This window comes from Amblyomma maculatum, chromosome 2, assembly GCF_055883805.1.
Source record: "Amblyomma maculatum isolate TAMU_Amacu chromosome 2, ASM5588380v1, whole genome shotgun sequence".
Taxonomy (NCBI): domain Eukaryota; kingdom Metazoa; phylum Arthropoda; class Arachnida; order Ixodida; family Ixodidae; genus Amblyomma; species Amblyomma maculatum.
This window is the reverse complement of record NC_139345.1, coordinates 120560962-120583613: the sequence shown is the minus strand read 5'-3', so window position 1 is coordinate 120583613 and position 22652 is coordinate 120560962. Positions and strand designations below refer to the sequence as shown.

At 43.4% G+C, this 22652-nt stretch overlaps 1 protein-coding gene across 1 annotated transcript in view; it reads right to left on the bottom strand.

Moving 5' to 3' along the window:
* unc80 (unc80, NALCN channel complex subunit) overlaps positions 1–22652 on the bottom strand; it is a 156761-nt gene that overhangs the window by 82127 nt on the left and 51982 nt on the right. The window contains exons 17-29 of the mRNA XM_084595224.1: positions 22382–22526; positions 21698–21869; positions 21018–21290; positions 20575–20765; positions 17646–17858; positions 14594–14729; positions 10824–11087; positions 9962–10087; positions 7891–8055; positions 7032–7231; positions 4253–4372; positions 2706–2795; positions 1426–1665 (exon numbers count right to left, since the gene is read on the bottom strand). Coding sequence (XP_084451350.1) covers positions 1426–1665; positions 2706–2795; positions 4253–4372; positions 7032–7231; positions 7891–8055; positions 9962–10087; positions 10824–11087; positions 14594–14729; positions 17646–17858; positions 20575–20765; positions 21018–21290; positions 21698–21869; positions 22382–22526 — 2335 coding nt within the window. The remainder of the gene's footprint in view (positions 1–1425; positions 1666–2705; positions 2796–4252; positions 4373–7031; positions 7232–7890; positions 8056–9961; positions 10088–10823; positions 11088–14593; positions 14730–17645; positions 17859–20574; positions 20766–21017; positions 21291–21697; positions 21870–22381; positions 22527–22652) is intronic.

Below are 22652 nucleotides of genomic sequence, written 5' to 3'. Positions count from 1 at the left end.
AACTTTTATGGGCAAAAATAAGTTTGGAGCAACAGAAACATGCAGGATAGATTACTACTGACTGACCAATTGAGCACCTTCGATAATTACAGGTGTTACCTGCATGCATAAGTTTAAAATTATTCCCTTCGAATATTCACAAAAACAAAGTTGTGCCTTTCCTTGGATTTTCTGCAAAGATAAAAACATGGTTTCCTAAAGCTTCTGCAGCACTGCCTGGTCTGCGGTACTGTCTCGATAGAAGTAGCTTCCACAGAGAGCCCGCAGGCACCATGTACAATAGAACCCCGCTATAGTAAACTCGGATATAGTAAAGTCCAACTGAAGTCCCAGTTCATTTTCCATAGACAACTGCACGTTTTCCCGCCTTTATATTAAATACATTTTCGGTAAAAATCGGTTATAGTAAATGCGCCTGGCCGCGGCGGCGACTCCCATGATATGACATTGCCGCCCGTGCACTACATAGAATCACGAAGAAAAGATTTTTTGTATTTGAAAACAGAAAAATAAGATCGAGTGTCATTTCGAGTGGCTTTACCACCAGGCTTAGCAGCATACAGGAGAAGCCTACTTTACGGAGGCCTGGAGCCATGAGGGAGAGCACGCAGCTCATAGGGGAAAAAAGAAAGTAAAGCTGTCTACAAACATGGAAAGTAGGCGCCGCGGTCCATTCAGAAAGTAAGGGAGAGTAAAAGTGCAGCAAGAAATAGTAAAGGAGAAGAAACGGGAGAACATTCACAGCACTGTGCAGCACAAAGCATGAGGCAACGGAGGCAAGAAGTGAAGGTGCAGCATGTGCGGTCTTGCAGCACTCAACTGCCGTGGGCATTTATCATTTATTGCCTTTTAAAAGACAGAAACGACAAAAAGTAGCACCGTGTTCATGTGAGGCTTTGGTTTTCACATGAAATCAAACTTGGTTGTATTTGTAGCCACAGTGTCTTCATGCTTCAGAGGTACTTCCACAAGATGTGAAAAATTTTGATAACTGAAAAAAAAATTGAGATAGAAGGTATTTCAGAGTGTTTTTATTTTTTTTTTTTTTTCATTAAGCAGCAAGACATGTTCAGTAAGTAGGCATTTAATTACCAGACCGCATCTTCAGGACCATGTCACCACCAACAACTGATAGTGTAAAGACTCTGATATAGTAAAGATTTTTGCTGGTCCCAGTGACATTACTATAAATGGGTTCTACTGTATTATTCAATACAAATAGCTCGTAGAAGCTTTTGCCTTACAAGAGATAAGGGCCAAATCCCAAATAATTTTTTCACAGGCTAACTTAACTTGATGAGCTAGAGTATGAAGATGAATGGGACTGATCCGCAATTCTTTAAACAGCGCGACAACTAGTAAGGTAGAATGTATGCTCTAAACCCAAACATGCACAGCTTGAATGCACCATATGTGACCCATCACCTGAGTCTTGAGGTACTTGAGCATCGGGTGCTCCTCCTTGGCTGGGCTGGCACCCTTGCCCTTGCCAGATTGGGGCAGAGGTGGTTTTGTCTCGGGTGGCATGCCACCCTCCACGTCATGCACCAGACAGGTGGCACTGCTGTGAAGCGACCGCGCACCATCCAGCGCCTTCTCCAGTTTCTCCAGGTTGTGCGCTAGGCTCGCCTTGCGTTTCAACGGTGAGCTCGGCCCTGTGATAATCTGCGAGGGCCAAGTTTACGAGACTGCTTCGTGAATGGCACTTTCAGTGGGATTGGAACTGAGTTGTGCAAAGATACAAAACATGGATCTCCATGCAGGTTCCAAACAATTGCAGAGGCAGCACGACGATGCTGATTGCAATGTGCGCACCATTCATAAAAGAGCTGGCTGATCACTCCTGTATAACTGAGTGCAAAAACGAAAGAGTGGCTACTAAGTACGATACTCAAGCAGAAAGAAGCACAGCATAGCAACGCACTTTTGAAACAAAAGCCACCTTGGGCCAAGGTCAACGTGGGCCAGCAATTGACCTTCAAGGAGCCAAACGACAGTGCAGCTAGAAGAAAAGAAAACTTGTCTCCACCGGAAATCAAACCACCATTCCTCCGATCCCCAGCCGAATGCGCAAACCACTACTCCCCGCCAGCCTCGTAGGGAACAGATCATAATACTCCTTGTCTTGCATAAGAATGATTGCAGCAACGACAATTTCAACATAGTTAGTGATAGCGTTGATGATGGTAGTGATGGCAATGAGCATGCATTTAGCTGATAATGATGATAATAGTGGTGGCGCTAGTGGTGGTGGTGATAGCAGCAATGACAATGACGATGCAGTTAATGAAAACAGTCCTGTAAAATTTATTTCACCATTTCCGCTCTTAAGCAGACTTAAGCGCAATCCACACTTTCACTTCGCCTAACTAGGCTTAGCAGGGTTAAACCTCAGCCATTTTTTTCCACTTTGTTCTTTCCTTGTTCTTCCCCTAAGAGCAACAAACATAGGAAATGAGTGAGGAGGAGTTCCAATTAATATTCACAGTCATCTGAAAACCGCTAGAAAGTTAAGTGATATGCCCTTACCCTGGATTAAGCTTCACTGCAACAAAAATAGCGCAATGTCTGCATCCGCTAATGGAAAATAATTTAGTTTACAAAAGCTAATCAAAACTAATCTACTCATCACACAAAACAAACGAAAGAAACTACTTGAATCAGAAGTTACAAAGATCAAACCCTGCTGTGAGCACAGTCCCCACCTTTTTGAATTTTTTGTCTTTCTTTCCACCCTCTTTGTCCTCTTGCTGCTTGCCCATATCTTGGATAAGTCCAAAGTCATCTCCGTAAACCTGCACAGCAGATGTGAAGAGAGAAAAAAAAAAATAAGATTAGAACCCCTTCACCTAGACAAACAACTTTTCAGAGAACAGTACACATGAAAATGGGGTGGCTGATGTAGAAACAAAATTTCACCAGGCAACCATGGAAGACTGCACTTGTATTGAGTACTCACAGCTTACCTAGCCAACCAAATTTTACAAACGAACTTTTTTAATTTATCACAAGCTGGTGAATAGCGTCAATCAAGAGTTTGCAGCCACAGGCAAGACAATGCCAGATTAGTTTTTTTAAACCAAAGAAAACATCATAATACAAACCTCCACAGCACAAGAAAATAGAATGCTTTTTTCCGTTAAAAGCCGAAACTGGCTACGATGGGGTGCATGTATGGTTCAGTGCATCAGCCGGCTAATCAGCTCAATTTCCTTAAATAAGTGACGCTCAGAGTTTGTTTAGAAGACTTTTTTTCTATTTCAAAGACCACATATAAATAGGAATGTTAGAGATCGCTTGCTGAAACCCATTAATGCCTCAAGAGCCATTAGTTCGCTATGAGAATAGGCTGAAGGCACCATCTCTGAACAGTGTAAATGGTAAGAAATATGACCTGCAAGAAGCAGGAAACAAACAGCTGCCAAAATTGTAAATATAAATAACTGTTCAATCCCAGCTAAAACAACCGTCAAAAAAAAAAACATGAGTGGCATCCTCTCATTCAGCATTAACTCTGCCCGCACAAAATGTGTATAAGCCATTTCGTTGTCACAATATGTTACCTAGGCTGCACTTCATGTATTTTTTTTTCACACCTAAGTTGAAAACAGTGAAAAAAAGTGCATAGCCATTCCTGCTCCCTCCAAAACCTTGAAGAAAAAAAAGATTAACTTTGCAGAACAAGAGTTTGCTCTAAATGAATGGAAGCATTCCCAATATCTGGAATGGCTAGCAAATTTCAAATGACAATTTCAGTACACTCCTAAAGAACATTATGCAATGTTTATAACGATCTACACAGCTAGACGTAGTACAGACTGCTTGCTTTTTGAATAAATTAAAATAATCAGCCCATTTACTAATGCAATGGCATCAAGGGTAAAAACAATCCGCTCATCTGAGAACAAAATTAATTTACGCATCTTCTTTGCATCAAAGTTTACAATCAAATTATGCCGACTAATTCAAGTAGCTATTGCGCCTCAGCTGCAAATAATTTGTCGATTTTGGTAGCGGTCGTGGTGTTCTTTTGTGGCCTTGAACCATTACTTTCATTATCTCAAATCATGTAGCTATGATATACCAAAGTTTTTGACAGAGACAAATCTCAACTCCAAGTGAAAGCAAAGTTCCCCGAAAAGCTCAGGACTCCAGGACACCTCAATGTTGATTACCTGATCAGCAACTTGCATGCAGGCATCTCACATGCTTGCTCCATCCATACCTCCTAAAGAAAACTGCCATTGGTTACCTTTCGAACACTCTTTGCCAGCCGATTGCAGGCCCTCATCTGCCTCCTGTAGCAGGTGTGGTGGCAGAACTGCTGGTGTGTGCAGGTGAAGTGCAAGGTGCCGCAGAGTTGGACGATGACCTAAATACAGAAGCAACACTGAGCAAAATATTCACCATGCCTTGCTGCAGTGTGTAAACGGCCACCACCCATAAAGAAATCCATTAAACTTTGAATCCTTTGAACTTGAGCCAAGGATTTAAAAGGAAAGCCTCAGTGCAGCGTGATGAAACCAAATGCATAGTGTTTGCCATAATTTAGCAACTCCTCAGAGCATTCTTAGTTTTACTTTGTTAGTAAATTAACTAAAGTGAATTATGCAAAATATTTCATATTCATTTAAGGGCCAAATGCATTTCATGAAATTGTAGAGGGTGTTCAGGAGCAACCAGTCCATTTCTTTCTACGCTCTACCGACTTACTTCCTACATGTAATTTGGTCGTTTTCCTCTGGCTTTTAAAGAAAGCCGGTGAATAAGAAAAATACCATGTGACTGTGCTCACACGCTAGCACGCTGCAGTGCTCCCAAACATAGTGGTTCACCGCGCTAACACCTAGAACGGCAATAAACAGAACACAGGGGGCAAACTATTCATTGGTTTTTAATGGAAGAAACAGGAGTCATTTTATACACAAAAACGTGATCGTCATCACAGCAACATAAAGCCACGAGGAAACCTGAGAAAATCAATTATCGTAGGCATCAAAAGGCATACAGCTGGACACACTCATCGCGATACACTGCTGATACGCATATCAGTACCGAGGGATTTGATTTCAAGCGCTTCTGTGATTTCTCTTCCTGATTTGTTATTAGAATGCGAGATTACTGCGGTTCTTTCAAACTGAGGCTGGCATTTGCAGTGCTGACAATGCGTCGCCAGCTTTCCTGGATGCGCAATAGATTTACAATTGTTGGCATGGGCCCGTTTGGCCGACATACCTACTTCATTCTGCATGAGAGGGGAATGGAATAGACCATGCCGATATCGCATTCGACTTGTTTCATCCCATGGTTGGTGGTGCAACGTGGTTTGGGTGTCTTATCAAGTGTGTCGTTGCATGAACTGTTGCATAAACAAAAGGCTAAGTGAGCATGCCAACAATTGTAAATCCATCGCGCATCCAGGAAAGCTGACGACACATTGTCAGCACTGCAAATGCCAGCCTCAGTTTGAAAAAACCGCAGTAATCTCGCATTCTAACAAAACAGAAAGAGAAATCACAGAAGCGTTTCAAATCAAATCCCTCAGAGCTGATAAGTGTATTAGCAATGTATCGCTGTCGTTGTCTGCGAAAGAAATTGACCTGCTATCGCGATGAGTTTGTCCAGCTGTATACCTTTTATTCCTACGATGATTCATTTCCTCAGGTTTCCTCGTGTCTTTATGTTGCTCTGATGACGATCATGTTTCTGTGTATAAAATGACTTCCGTTTCTTCCATTAAAAACCAGCTGTTAGTTCGCGCTCTGTGTCGTGTTTATTGCCATTCTAGGTGTTAGAACGGTGAACCACTATGAATAACTAACTAGGCCCAATTCTCGCCATTTTAGCTCTCAGACATATTTTTAATTAATGAAACATGCACACTGACCATGCTGAAGTGAGCAAATGTCATACATTTCGACAGACTGCACAATGACAAAAATAAAGAAAAAGCTTACTATCACCATGAATTATGCAAATCTGAGTGCTTTTTCTTCCTTTTACTGTATTGTCAATGTGAAAGTTCAAAAAGCTCTGTCTGAGTCAGCTCTAGATAGCCTGCCATATCACTTATTGCTGGTCATGGCTTGCGCTTTCCGTGTTTCATTTTAATGTGCTGACACACTTTCAAGACTACATTGACAGCAGTCTTGGTTACTAATTCAGCCACAGTGAGCACGCATGTTTCGTTCATTCAAAATGAAGTTGGTAGCGCTGCAATATGACAGCATGTGAGCGTAGCCATCGGCAATTTTCTCATATTTTGCGGATTAAATCCTGGAAATAATTACCAATGTAGGAAGTATGTTGGGAGAAAGAACTGGACCAGTTGCTTCTAAGCTCCTTCTACAACTTATAAAACACACTTGCCCTAAACTCAATGTTAAGTTAATTTTATTTGTACCAAAAATACATACTCTGAGAAGTGCTACATGAACGCAGACAAATGGTTTCATCTAGCTCTATTTTCCTTGGCTCAAAGTATGTGAAACACTCTTAATAGCGAAAAGCACCTATCAGGTAAAAGAAAAAAAATGAGTGTTGTAAAATTCAGATGAGCTTACACAAACAACATCCCCTCTGGCAGCAATGACATGAGAAAGCAAACAGCACCTACCTAATGATAGAACTTGCACTGCTTAAGAGGCAACAAAACTGTTAAACAATCTCAATCAGTTACAAATCTACTGTAGCAAGAAAAAGGAAAGGCTAGTGTGACTGATGCTTAACATTACGATATGTACTGAGATGAAGACAGGATAAATGTTTTTTTTAACTAGAGTGGGCATGTTACAGTAGCAGGGGCTACCATCTATGCCGTAGTTCACAATCTTGTTCACAAAGCTTCTAGTTCTTTCATGCAGACACTTGAGGTGTAGACCAATATTCAGGCCAGGCAAAATGTGTAACCTATGCAAGGCTGAACAAGTGAACTATTTTCTCCGAGATTCCGAGCGTTACTCTGCGACATAAGCTCCCAAACTGAAAACTTCCTGTGCCCACCCCTTTGAACCCCTTCCTTTTCGTCGCACCTTGAGCCAGGGCATGCGGGTGGCGATGATGGTGGCGTCGTCTGCGTCCAGCAGGTCCACGGGGCTCTCTGGTGCCGGCTCGTCGCTGAGCACGCCAGGCGACTCTTCCCCACTCACGTCTGCCCGCTCGCTCGTGTCACTGCGGTCCGAGACCGCGCTCACCTTGCGCCGGGACTTGATGCTCTCCGTTCTGCGCAGCCCTGCATCACGACCCTTTGACGTCACAAAGCCGACACCAACCATGCAACCCGAAAGAGCGGCATGGCCTACGCACAGCCCGACAGTACCACGTGGAATTGTACATTCCATGGCCATGACTCCTAAACACGTACCAGTCACCAGAACATCAAAAGTAGTGATAAAAAATACCAAAGAGAACACACTTCCTGTAAGCATATAAAACTTTCTTTACAATTTCTAAAGTGACAACTTTAAAACCCTGTAACTCAACCTCTACGAAAAGTATGGCAAGCATTTTAACATGTTTGTTTTAGCAAAATTTTTTAAAGGCTCTTGACAAGAAACTTGCATAACACATTATGCAGCTGCACCTGACCTTGCTGCACAGTCATGGTCCACAATCACGGCGCTGCCATCGCCGATGCGTGCCACCACTTGCTTGCGACAGGGGTAAAGAGGGCAAGGGAAAATGTCCCCTTACTCAAGGGCGTCCCTCGATAACAGAGCTTATGAATACCCAGTACAGTGCTCGTTTGATGCTCACACAGTCCTCCCTATAATAAAGCAAGCATTGCACAAGTTCAACAATGGCAAAAAAAAAAGAGCATAGAATTTTTTGTTTGCGCATGACTTGGCCCACAAGTGGCTTCCCCCTTTACACCACCCCACTGCTACCCACCTCCCTCCTCTTCGTCCTCAGCAAAAGTGGAGGAGCGTGCCCGTGACTTGCGGTCACCGGGCTTCTTCAGTTTGAGGCTGCAGCGCTTGAAGCTGGAATTGTGGCCAGCCGTCGAACCTCCCGTCCTGCGCAGCAGGTGGGGCCTTCCTTGGGCAATGCGGCGGCCTGCACGCAGCACCACAGCCTGGTCAGCCATAGTTTGGTTTGGTTTGTGGGGTTTAACGTCCCAAAGCAACTCAGGCTACGAGAGACGCCGTGTGGAGGGCTCCGGAAATTTCGACCACCTGGGGTTCTTCTTTAATGTGCACTGACATCGCACAGCACACGGGTGCCTTACTTTCCGCCTCCATCGAAAAGCAACCGCCGTGACTGGGATTTGATCCCGCATCCTTGGGCACAGAAGTCGAGCGCCCTAACCACTGCACCACCACGGCAGGTCCCGGGTTAGCCATAAATTCGCCTTCTGCCGTGCCTTGTACTTGTGCACAGTGCTTTCTTAGAGACAGCATATTGCGCCCATTATTAGGAAGTGTTGTTGCATACCCAACCACAATTTTGACGGACAGCATAACAAATAATACTGACAATGTTAAAGTTTGATAATATGTCAATGCCAGATAAAGTAGGCAACGTTAATAGCATTAGATATTGTTAGATAATGTAAACTAATTGTGCTAGTGTTACCGAAGAGTCAATATTGCCATTTGTTCAAACCAAAGCAAGACTACAGGAAGGAAAATGTAATGTTTGAACACTCCAGAGGCTGCCATGTTCCTATTCACTGCTAGTTCATAGAGCGAACAATTGAAAAGCGTGAAGAAAAGATGAAGAAAATATGGCATACAAGTGTTTCTCTATAACTAATAAACCCGGTGGAAGGGGCTGCGGTCCATCCAGTGAGAATGCTTGCCAGTAATATGTAGCTCTGTATACATGGACTCGACAGCACCGGGTCGAGTAAGCATCGAGTAAGCGAGGTCACCATTACTCGACCCGATTGGTGTCTACATGAACTCGCTTTCTAGCGAGTAAGTATCGCAGCGGCTCGTAGCGTCGAGATTTGAAGTTATTGTACAAGTTTTTTACTCGTATTTGATTCCGTTGCCTTTTACTATTGAGAGTTTCAAATATTATTTTTTATCGTTGATGAGGGCTAAAAAGCATTCAACATCGCTGACGCTCCTCGCCGCTCCGGTTGCTTTTTAATCCCAGAGTTTGCCATACATAACTCGACTCCCTGACTCGACAGCGTCTACATGCTTTTAGACAAGCGGGTCAAGCGAGTTAACCTACCTTCTGCAAGCGAGTTAACGCAACCCGCTCCGCGGCTATTTTACCTGACCCGACTGCGTATACATGAACCCGACAACTGGTTTTTTACTCGACAAGCTTACTCGACCCGACTCTGTCGAGTCCATGTATACAGGGCTTGTGCAGTACTATGCAGCTATCACTATCAATTCTTTTTCTGCACAGAGTGAGAAAGAAAAGCATGGCCGTCTTTTTTTTTTTTTTCCTTCTTTTAAATTTCTTTAGTACTTGGTCAGTCATCCCAGGCAAACTTTTTTAATCTATCGCTATATCCAGCCACTTTAAAGACAATAAAAATAATCACTATTAATTTTAGGATACGAAATCAGCTCAAGCTACAATATTACATATATCTAATTACAGCATCCAAGAAAGAAAAGTTTTCAAGTTTTAGGCATTTCATTCCACAACAATCACTAAATAAAAATCAACCATAAAAGAATTAACACAATGTCTGGCACATAAATCAGTGCTAACACAGGAAAACAGACGTGGATGAAGGAGACATACACACACAAAGCATCGTGTGTGTGCATGTATGTCTCCTCCTTCGTTCACTACCGTAGCGTTGTGTTAATAATGATGAACCACCAACTCGCCCAAGTGTCCACGCTGGCACATAAAACGTGTGCAGAAGTATAATAGGAAACCAATGCAACACCCAATGGAGCGCTTTAGAGACAACAGTGCCAGACGAACACGGGCTGGTGAGGACTGTCCAGAAATATCCCTGCAGAATAATTTATTTTCAAGCACCTACCTCTCTTCTCGTCAGGAAGGATGAGCTCCTCCTGAACATTCACCGTGTTGTTGCTGCTGTTTTCGGACTCCCCTTCAGCATCCGCCTCGTGCAGCACAAAACTAATTCTTCTTTCTCCTACCACAACTGGAAAAGGAAAAGACACAATGTTAATTCACTCACAGAACGGGGACTCTCAAGTTTCTACCACTCAGCATCGAGTAATGATTAACACTTTGATGGTTCTAGCCACACATATACGGTAGAAGATTTCAGATCCATAGTGCAGACACAGCATCATTGGGAGGCGCTATCACTATGTACGGCTTACAATAAGCCTTACAAAAATTGCTTTTGGTGTCATCTTGGGGAAAAAACACAAGAACCAATTTGCATCTTTAAAGAGCGTGTGGTTTACAGGAAATGCTTTCATGGTTTCAGTTTCTCAGAGTGGTCTTCCTCTATGTGATCGCAACGAAGACGTGCAAAAATTGATTTTTATCTTTATTGGCACTGTATTGCAGAGGCCCACAAGTAGTGATTTCTATTTTGGAGCACAACTCTTAGGTTCCCATTTCTGGCTTGAGTGGCGTCACTGTCGTCGTAACTGTCATGGAACACAGACGTATTGGACAGCCTGAAGAATGATGGCGTCGAGGTCCTGAGGGATCCCATGGCGCTAGTACATCCTACATCCAAACATGAAGTTTAAATCCACCTGCGCAACAGAGTGAAGCGCCACCTCCCACGGCCAGCAGACATGGCAGAGTGAGGAGTTAGAAATCCCCTTCCCACATTTAGGAGCGAGGGAGACAGTGTGAGAGGCCACGCATGGGGAAGCCCTCCTTTCCCGACTTCAAACAAAGCAGCGGTGGGACCGCACCTGGGTGGGTTTGTTCAGCCAATGAGACCAGGCTGTGGGCCGAAGTCTGGCTGACTCCCAGAGTGCTCAGGGCCATGCTCCAACGACGATTAGCGTTGACACTACGAGGCTCAAAGGTCAGCCGGTCGCGAGCCGACGTGCGGGCCGACTTCTGCGGTAGCAGTTGGTATGTCTCCCGCAGGAAGGCAGTGATCTCCAGAAGCAGCTGGCAGGCTGCCATCTTCAGTGCAAATGGGCAGATGTTGCCCGAAGGATTGATGCTTGCTGCAGACCATAACAAAATCACGGATTGATGCATGGTTCCGCACATGTCAACAAGGTACACTTTTGATACAGGCAGGCAAAGCGTGACCTCTTCAGCATATCTCACCTACACAAGGGGCATTTTGCAGAAATGTAGACGCCGAAAATCTCCCGAAGTCTAAAAAACCTTGCGTGGAAAGTAGGCGTGTGAGAATATTCCACGTTTCAAATATGAATCAAACACATGTTTGCTATTCGGTTCATATTCTATTCTAGAAATTCTTATTTGAAAATTTCCAAACACTTACATGCAGCCAAGTACCATGCTGACTTTCATACACTTGATCATAGAAAAACTACAATATCAAGGGAAATTATCAAAAGACCCAAGTTTAAAGTGCCATGAAAACAGTAAAATGGCCTTCGCTCTCTGCTCTGTTGGTCATGAGACCCGGTCACATTTGGGCATTTTGGCTCTGTTAAGCTTGGGCCTCGCGTGAAATTCTGAAGTCAGCTTTCCCGCACACCACAAGATGAAAACAGGATGCTTAACAATCCACTTCGAACGATCATGACATGAAATCATGCGTTTTTTGTTTGTTTTTGTTTGTTTGTTTGATCCACAATGTGTTTCATGCCTAAAGTACAGACCTGGCATTTGTCTTGTTCCCTTCACAGCTTTTAGTGCCATGATGCATAAAACTGTCACTAAAGAAAGTTCTGTGCAGTCTTCTGCGCCATTTGTAAGCACCTATGTGGCAGCTGCCATAATGTTCCGTGTACGAAACGAATCCTTGCCTGTTGTCGGCATCTCGGTGCAAACACTTATTTCATTTACTATGCAATTCATTTATTTTTACCTTGCAAAACATACAGACAGGGGAGCTGCGGAAAAAGCCACAAGACAGAGCTTGACAAAGTGGCAGCTCAGCGTATCCTGAGCAAGGCAGGTCTGGCGAATACGTGCAACAAGGATGCGATAACGTTGGCACACGCATACTACTTACAGCTATCTTAACATGCGGCGAGCCAACCAGACAGACCAAGAAAATCAATGCAGCCACTACAAGAATGTGCGAGTGAGGACTAGAACATGCAAGAGTGAGGCTACAAACGCATGCTTGAATGCAACCAAAAATGCACAGCAATAAAAGATACTCTATGCATTCCAAAATGATTACAAATGACCAAACTTATTTAAAACTCCTTTTTTCCGCACACCATCGTGCAATGGAACTGTTTGCCGTCATCTGTTGCCAAATGCGCAGATACTGCTATGTATATCTGTAAAGAAACTCCTCCTGTAACCTCTTCTGCTTGGGCACCGGCACTGCATACACTACAGTAAAATAAAAGCGATATCAAATTAATAAAGAGTACCATTTTCAAGGAGTCATATTTTAGTCATTCACAAAACGATAAAACTTGTCTTTTATGGTGTCTTTTCTTTCCTTTTTTTTACCCCGCCGGGGTGGCGCAGTGGTTACGGCGCTCGACTACTGTTCCCAAGGACGCAGTATTCACCGCAGTACACGTGATTAATGGTGGTGCAACGAGCATTTACGGAAGGTTCCAATTTTACAGCGTTCGTATCTCGCATTCGCTAACAGCACCGACAACCGTGGAAGCAGCGGCACGGACGGTTGTAGCCTTGTCGCCATCATGCGTTCACGTCGGCTGTCACAACGGTTTTGAAAACTGGACACATTTCGCTCTAACGCATCATTTCCTACACCACATGGCCGTAATGTGGTAAACCACAAGACCTCGGAGTCAATGGCCGCAATCCATGAATGTATAAAGAGGGAAGGGTGCCCAAAGAGCGATTAACTTTCCCCAGTGTTTGCTGAATACAGTCAAAACTCGATTTAACGAAACCCGATTTAACGAAAATCTCGATTTATTGAAGGTATCCTAATTCCCCCTCAGACGCCCATAGGGTTCAATGCTTTGACTAACCCGAAATAACGAAACCGATTCCGTGATCTGTCCCGATTTAACGAACCAATTTTCGAGAAATAAAGGTGAAAAAGTGTTAATTTTTGGTCTATTTTGTAGACAGCACCCCAAAATTTATTGATTGCGAGTCAGCGGTAACAGCGCGGAGCATCTTCATCCCGTCGCTTTTTTCAAACTGCGCGGCGCAAAACGAGTTTTAATTTTGAGTCGAGCTCAGAATTAAAAAATTAATTTGTCATTAGCTGTGTGGCTTGCCGTCCCGTCGACGAGTGCGACGAAAAGTGAAAATGGTATGTGCTAACCGATACGACCACGATAAGCTGGTACGGTTTATGCGGATGCAAAATGCATTATGTTCAATGGGTGCTCAGTCGGGACTTGACTTTACTACTTTTAAAACGAAAGTACTGTTTAAGCGGGTACGTTTTAACGAGGTTTTACTGTAATCGAATGTACTGAATTATGTGCCCAAGAAATGCCTCATTCAATTTAACGAAGTTCTCGATTTAACGAAATAATTCACGGCTCCCCTCAACTTCGTTAAATCGAGTTTTAACTGTATACCACAACTCGAGTAAAAGCCTCCTGCACAGGTTAGCTTCGGTATCCAGTATAATTATTCCATCAAAATCAATTTTATGGTCGCATGTCTCGAAACGTCATGATTTTCTGTTAAAAAAAACATGGTTGGAGTCATTGACCTTTACCTTAAAATTAAAAATTTCTTTTTGTCACTTATTTTGCACGACCATGATACAGGTTTAATACTGTTATGCTGTTTATTCAAGCAGTGAACATTTCTTTTTTTTTTTCTTTTTATGGTGCTGTGCGTCTAGCTTTGTTTATTTTCTTTTTGTTAAATATTTGTCATACTGCACAGGTATTCATAATTTGATCTGACATTCAAAGGCATTTTCTTCGTGTTTGTATTGATGCTGGAAATTTTAAATATTTGCAAACCCCTAGTAGAAAGATATTGGACCAGACATGCGAAATGAAAGCAGTATTGAGCATGATATATATATATATATATATATATATATATTTTTTAATGAATGTCTTAGTGTTTTACTATTGTTCTGTTAAGGCTACAGAGAGTGACAATTTCTGCTCATTTGTTTTGCAAGCCTGAACAGTTTAACATGCTTTAAACATGACGACTTGCATATATAACGACTTTTTATGAAAAGAATGAGTCGAAAAAAACAAGACCTTGAAAGTAATGCAAAGCCACAGTAATAGATACATAAAAATTCGAAAAATTTTGCATAATTAGTTGTTTGGGAAGGTTGAAGCTTGTTCTGTGCAATCCTCATGTGCTCTTTACAAAAGTTTTACCTCCAATCCCCCCCCAGCAATCCTTAGATACTGAAGGAGATAAAAAAAGCAGCTAAAAGCACCAGTTTTTCATCTCAGTGAGAAAACAACCTTATTCTAATGGCAAGGAATATCAAGTAAACCTCGTTAAATAACCCTCTCCCTTTGAAACTGTGCTAAGTTCAGCAAAGCTTCACTCCTAGCATGTCGAAGCAAGGTTGTCTCCACTGCAACAAATGGCTACAGGTTACCTTCATCTAAGAAATCCTCTTCTTCGTCTTCCATCCTGCATTGTCGACGCCTCTGCTCATCTGCTGCAATAGCAGCAACCTCCAGGGGGTCGTGGGTTTCGCTTTGCAGCATCTCTTCTAGTCTGGCCCCGATGGCCTATAAGGCAAAGAAGGAGACAAGTTCAAGCTTTAGATATGCATACAAGGGTACTCACAGCCTTGCTGAAATGCTTGCCCTGGTGTTTGCCCCATCTGCAGCTGCTGAATACACAAGCTACCACCCTGTGAAAAATGTCAACGTATTCGATTCGCGTCTTGTGGAGTTGATATGTAGGTATTAAAGCAGCACATAGGACCTTGATAAAAAAAAAAAGGATAAGATATACACGGCACCACTTGCTGCTTTGTTGGCATCCAATTTGTGCTGTTTTAAGGTACAAACAACCAACTATACTGCACTGCTGCTCTTGATATGTAGGATTTAATGCCCTAAAATAGCACATTATCTGTGAGAGTGCATGGTGGCTCTGGATTAATGTAGACCAAAAACCACATTTCTTCAACATGCACCAACACAATAAGTGGCCATTCTTGGACTTTGGCTTGATTGAAATGTAGCTATCATGACTCACATTTATGCACGCAAATTTGGCTCAATTCGCCCCACCGCGGTGATGCAGTGGTAAGACACCTGACTACTGTCTGTGCCGGAGTACCCAGGTTTGATCCCGATCGCTGGCGGCTGCGTTTCGATGGCAAAACGAAGTGGCATCCGTGTGCTGTGCGATGTCAGTAAAGATCCCCAGGTGGTCAAAATTACTCTGGCGCCCTCCACTACGGCACCACTTTCCCTCTTTACACTTTCACTCTCACATTCCTCCCTTCCCATATGGTGTCGCTATTATTATTATTATTATTATTATTATTATTATTATTATTATTATTATTATTATTATTATTATTATTATTATTATTATTATTATTATTATTATTATTATTATTATTATTATTATTATTATTATTATTATTATTAAGCCAAAAACCATAGCAGCTAAACTGCCTTTCCAGGTTCACAATTTGTGAAGGCAGCAATTAATATCAGAACAGGAGAACTTCACGGTCACATTTAGGAACCGTCTCCACTTCAAAAATATTAATCTTAATTGCGCTGCAATACCCACTTTGACAAAACAGCCTCTGCTGGCATTCTAGACGATTCAGTGGCTGCAGCTGCAAACAGGCAAATATTCTGTTGCCACCAAAGAACTTAGCAGCAGAACGTTAAGCTTAACTGAAAGTACATTGGGTTGGCAAGTCCACTTCTCAAAATAGACTTGCTGACTTGATAAACTTTCCATGCTGTCGGTATTGCACCAAGTTACTCAAAATGGCGGTCCAAGTTGGTAAATATTCACGTTTTTACGGACAGTGGCAGCATCTGTGATCATTAAAGTAAACTATGTCCAAGTTGTAAACTTTCGGATTGATGGCAAATGCATAACCACCTGACAACAAAATGAGTTGGAAAGATGCAGCAGCAAAAATTTTTAGCCTTGACAGCTGTAGAGATGTAAAAAAAAGGAAAAAGAAAGAAAAGAAGTGCTTTTCAGAAGGCAATGACGACAATAACAGACAGCTTTCATTGCCCACTTCCAGATGACGCTGCAATCCATAAACACCTGAACAGTGCATACTAACACTAGCTCTTTTTGAAACAGAGTTTTCCAACTGGTATGCTGAAAGAGTCCTGTTTCCGACAGCTGCTTAAGTCATCTGCTCATGTTACTGTGTGAGCCAAGCGAGGCATATGGTTCTGGTTTACCGCCAATTATTGCAGACAAAGCAGAAAAGACAGAAGAGGAAGGCAGTAGTCAACAAATGTGCAGGCGGGAAAAAAACCCATGCTCAGGAAAGCGGGCATGACCACCTGAAGCCGACAAACTAAATATCAAAGGATGGCACGTTCATGGGTCTGGTCAGCTGTTCTTTTTTTCTTTCTGATACCTTGGAGTGTATGCGCTGGGAGAGAGGAGGAACATGATTTTTAATTACCGATTACTCTGGTGCTAATCAAGCAGAATCTGCAGTGCAGAATTGCGAAAGCCTGAGCATTGGTGCTGCACGCGGTACATACATCGCACGCCCTTTGTCCATAGGGTCCATAGGGTCACGAAGAGTCAGACACGACTGAACGACTGAACTGAACTGAATGAAGCTGGCAGGACTTCTTGCCGAGGAGCGATGAGTGATGGCATACTTATCACGCTTCTGCTTTACTAAACCTCAATAAATGGCATTCCCTGGTCCCCATAACTTTACTTTATGCACATTTTAAGCGTACTTTAACTGTAAACAATTGTGAACCGGCCTCCACGTGTTTGCCTTCTCAATGCGAAAATTTTAACAAAAGTTTCCAAGATCACTGCAGAATATGCACTAGAGAAATGTGTAAGCCAGAGCGTTGCTGTGTTGTCCGCGAGATGTGTCAGCAGGATTTTCCAAGTGACAGATACTGCGCCTTTCCTTTCACGTAAATCAACTACAGAACGCCGGTGAACTTTGATGCGCTCAACGGAACGCTGGTTGTGTGCGACAAAGGGCGTGCGATGTACCGCATGCAGCACCAACACTCAGGCTTTTGCAATTCTGCGCTGCGGATTCTGCAGTGCTCTTGAAATTTTTCAGACCACAGATTGTTGATTACCTCTCTTTACATACTTTCTAACAACTGCCACCCATTTGTGCATGCAAATCGCGTTGTTTACCACTCATTCACGTTCAAACATTTCAAATTTCATGCCACCAGAAGTTAGGCTCTAATTAATTACCTAAATAAGCCACATCAACCATTTTGTCACTTGCATACCTTTTCTTGATGCTCTATCCAATGCTACCATTCTTTTTCCCATATACCAACTAATTTCTCTTTTACAGCTCCAACGTCACACCCATTCGAAACATGACTACATAGCCATACAATGCTTGCGCATAAAAAAAATAACAACTTTGAAAGCCGGTCAAGCTACCCCGCTCAACTGAGTCAGGAAAACCAAGAAAATGCAGGAACGCCTACCTCAGCCCAGTGGAAGAAGAGTTTCCCAGCAGCTCGCTGAAGGATGTGCGTGCGGTGCAAGCCTGAGGGTGTGCCTCGGTTGGCCAGTGGACCCGATGGCCGAAACACAGGCAGGTTCAGCTTCATCCAGGTGGGCCACTGGCCCTTGTTGCACCGATGTACAAAGTGGGCGCATTCCAAGAACAAGGCTGCACGGGACACCACCGGAGCTTTCTGCACGTTTGCGACACAACCAGGCAGCAAGCAGTAATTTACCACAATTATTGCAACAACAGTGCTGCAAAAAACTGAAGCCATCTGCGTTAGTGCATAAATAGCAGCAATAATTGGTAATAACTTCCCTTTACTTTTCCCTGTATTGAACATAGGCCAACTCCCGACTCCGGAGCTGCAATATAGTACGATAACAGGCCATTTCCTCAATTCTAGCAGCAGTGCCATTCGTTGTAAAAGTCTTGCTATCAAGAATATTCCAGTCCTTAACATCGTAACAAGATTTGCTTTAAGCGTGCGATTATTAAAAGGTTCAAATAGTTTGTGAACAATATTTGCTATTAAATTCAAATCGCGCCACAGTTTCACTGTTGAATGTATTCATACCTTACTAAAATATTACGAAATTCCGGTTCATCTGGCTTGCGGCCAAGCATCACTGCATATCGGAATGGTGCTCACTAGACAGACTTGCCACATCGATTAACTTGCTATTTCCTGACAGATTCAACAGCGAGCATGCGGCAAAAAGATGTGTTAGGTAATGTTTAGTGTTGCATAAAGCCAATCTGCTGATGGCCGCGGAGAGCCATCGCAGTATGCTCGCGGGCCAAGTGCACTACTACATGGCATATTACTGTAGCATGCTACTGCAGCATGAACCAAAAATAACTGATTTGTTTTGCAACCAAATTTAATTATATGTATCCAATTCACAACCAAAATTTCGGTATCTACAATACTATAATGTTCCTTTGCTAACAATTACAAAAGTTTGCATCACTTTCCCATCACTGCATCAATGCAAGCATGCAAACGTTGGAATGCTGCATTTTTTTTTTCTTTTCTTTTTTAGCACACAAGAGAACCGCTTTGTGCCACTTTATGCACCAGCAAGTTCACTTTGCCCGTTTTCCCTCTTAATTCGCTCCCATTGGCAAATGCTCCTTCCAGTGCTGTGACACAGGCCAAAGAAAAGAGACGTGGAACAGAAGGAAAATGGAAGCAGGAAGAAAGGACAGATTTCAATAGCACTTTTTCGAAGGCAGTTGGAAGACAACGATGAAGCCAAAAATTCGAACGGAAGAAGAGAATCAAAAGTTTTTAAAAATTGGTAGAGCTAGGCTGAGCAACTTAGCGCATCAATCAGCGTAACAATCAGTGTGAGGTGGCAGAGAGTACATTGTTCTGCTCCGTTGCCGGGACAGGTTACGAGAGCAATCGAGAGTACATTGTTCTGCTCCGTTGCCGGAACCCGGAACACGTTACGAGAGCAATCTGCGATAAACGCTGGCGGCCAGCTCCAAAAAATAAAGTCTTCAATGCCTTCAATACAGCCTTCCCAACCCACAAAACAGGCCGGCCGCACAGCCTCTGACGTGCAGTTGTCAAGTCATCAGAGGACACGCGGGAGACCCATGGGCCATGGCTTCGCACCACCATTTCTTCTTGTTTCACTGGTTGTCCGGGAAGATTCCCATACCTTAAGAGTTGCAGCTCCCGCTGCAAAGCAGGAGCGACAACGCGGACAAAGGAAGGAGCTTCTGAGGCATGTACGGTGTTTCACAGCCACCGGCTGGCATCGACGTTCGTTCCTGAAGTCTACCGATCAGACGTAGTCCCATCCGGTTTGTGCTACTGTTTTGTGGATGATAACGCTGACCCCATCCTCAAAACAAGGTCCCTGCATTAAAGCCTCCAGGACACCAGCACAACCAGCTGTCACTGTCCATGGCCCCTTGTCTCCGGAACGATGACTTCAAGTCATCAGTGCTGCGCAAAGACTGACGAGGCACCACGATTTCTTGCTGGATCCCTCCAGCTTCAGTATGGACCCTCATCTTCAGCACAAAGTAGCATCCTTGATTTGACTGTGCAACGCTCCGCCTTAAAGCATCTCACATGTGCTCCACCTAATAAATTGGTTTTACTTTGTAATTCATCTAGTCTACCCCGGATATAACGAACCTGGATGTGTAAAATTACTGCTTATATCGAACTCTGAAAAATATAGCATCCCCTTGAGAACCCTATTAAAAACTATAGCAATAATGTTCGCGCTTACTGAACTGCCATTCAGCGATATATTCTATATAGCACTGTACAGCAGCATATCGAACTGCACACTGTGCCCTACATGGGTTGCTTCTCCTAATGGCACTACCACGAACACGTTTCGCACAAAGGTCCGCTGCCAACTTTGAGTACCCACTGTAAAACCGCTCAACAAGGTGGAAAGTTGACTAAGCTAGAAAGTGCTTTTCAGTCTAGCGTGCTTGTTTTCAACGCGAGACTGTCATGCGAGAAAGCCAAAGTTCAATGTCATGCAATGGAGCCAGCCTCGCTGACCGAAGGTTCACGGCGGTTTTTACGTAGCCCGTTTCGCTAATGAAGATGATGAAGAAATCCACTCTACCTTAATTTTAATTGAGATATTGCGATTATAGTGTGGCAGTAACATGATTAGACCTCTCATTATTGTCGGAGGCTTCTTTCAAAGCACCTTCAATGCATCTTTCCATACTCCAGCAGCACTTGTTGACTAGCACAGATGTTCAACAAAAATGGGGCTGCACATTCAGCATAAACCAGGCCAGTTAACAGTGGCAACATGATTTACTATGTAAAGGCTCCAAGGGCCCCAAAAATTGTAGTAAAGTGAGGCCAACAACAACAGTCTCAAGATCACAAGAGGAAGAACAGATTGCACACTTGCCAGATCTAGTGCTGCTGCCAGCAGAGGTGAGTCAGGAACGGTGCCAGGCTGGCAAACCTCTTGCAGGAAGGCAAACCGAAGCATGCCATCGTAGACCAGGCGGGTGTTGACCAGTTTGCTCTCTTTCATGATGAGCATCTCGCCATCTCTCTGGTTGTGGTCCAAGTCAAAAGAGTTTCGCCGGCTCAGATCTAAAGCAAAGAAGGTGCATTTTTTATCACCAGTTTTTAACAGTGATTGGTTGGCTTCACACTCGGGAATAAACTGCACTCCACACAAAAAAACACTTCAAGAGCTTCCTATATAGTTCACTTAAGGAAAGACTATCTAGAGTGTTTCTCTTATTACTGTCATGTTAAGGAAATCGAAGCAATCGAATTACATGGTTAGATATTTCCTTCAGCCAGTTTCTAAAAACCATGCAAACCACAAAGTTTGCCCACCTGGAGGCTCTTCAAAGCTGCCATGCTTGCTTTTGCTACGGCCAAAACCCAGCTTGGTGAGCTGGTCCTCCATGCGGCGACGAGCACGCAACAGTGTCAGGCTCATGTGGCTGGCAGACTTGGGCGGCATCTTGGGCGTGCGGTTCATGCCGCTCGAGCGCCGGATGAGGCGTTCAGTCGTGTTGGGCGATGTGTCTAATCCAACTCCACCGGGTGAACTCACATACTCTTCTTCACCTGAGTCACCTTTCCTGTCACCTTTCAGCCAACCCACTGCACGGACAGCACAGTACAAGTTTGTCACAACGCATTGGAAAAAAATGTCAATTTAAGTGCACGAGCTTTAAGAAACTGCCTTGCTTCTCAGCTTTGGCGTTCAGAGTACAAAAGTGCAGGAGTAAGGTTAATGAATTGCTGAAATATAAATGCAGATGTTGCCTTGTTTGATCACATAATTTCAAGCACCACGCATCTGTTCCTATCTGTTAACATTCACTTCAGCACTGTTGCTACATGCCTTTTTCTCACACCGAAGCACTCCCCTTGGCTAGGCTACACCCCTGGGCAACACACATCAGAGACCAGAGGTATAGACATGTTTGTTCATGTTTTTCACAATGGCGTGCACAATTTTTTTCTCAGACAGTGCCCACAAAGTGACAGGAAAAGAAAGGGCATACCCAGTGCGAACTTAGAGCCCTTGCTGTGCTTAGGAGTGAGGGAGATGTTGTCTCCCTCCGACACGCTAAGCCTAGGAGTCAGGGCCCGATGCTGACGAGGAAACGAGGGCGTTGTCTGTCCTGGCGCTGGGCTTGGGCATGCCGAGACATCCTCCTTCTCATCCATGACGCTCTGCAGAGGCAGTTGTTAACACGCATCTGTAGCATATGAGTTCTGCGCCACTATATCTGATTCCTTCAAAAGGGAGGGTTATCTATGTACTTTTTTCTTATTTTTCAGCATTTGAAAAGAAGCCAAAACTCAAAATGTCCACAAAAAAGTGGCTTCTTTTTTTTCTGCTCTATTTTCTGAATATCCACACATTACAAGAATGAATCAGACAGCCTTCCTCACATTTCCATAAAACTCCTCTCATTTGAAGCCAGTGTAAGCTTCAAACGACATTAATTCTGCAAGACTATCATTTTCTTCGCATCAAATTCTTGCTTCATAAGAAAGAACAAAGAGGGCATCTTTGAGGCTTACATCCATGGCTTCTCAACATCATCAATATGTGACTCTACGTTTTTTGTGTGTTGATAGTTTTCTAAAGGAAACTGGACAGAGATTGCTCAAAACACAAAGACACTGCTGTTGCTGCCAACAGAGACTGCAATGAGGCACCTTATGTAACAGAAACATACCTGAGCACTGGGGACCTTTCTAACACCTCTCTTCCTGAAGAAGGACTTCCGGCTACTCTTCTCCACAGCTGTTTCATCAATGATGAAAACATTTGATGAAAACAATGGATCCTTCAATTCTTCGTGCTCCAAGGACTTGGCATGCCTGAAAAAGAAAAGCTTTTTTTCTTGGCGGGCGTGTGTGAACATTTAAATTTTCGAATACGAATCGAATACGAACATGTGAATAAAATTGCCTTCGAATATGGAATCGAATATGGAATCGAATATT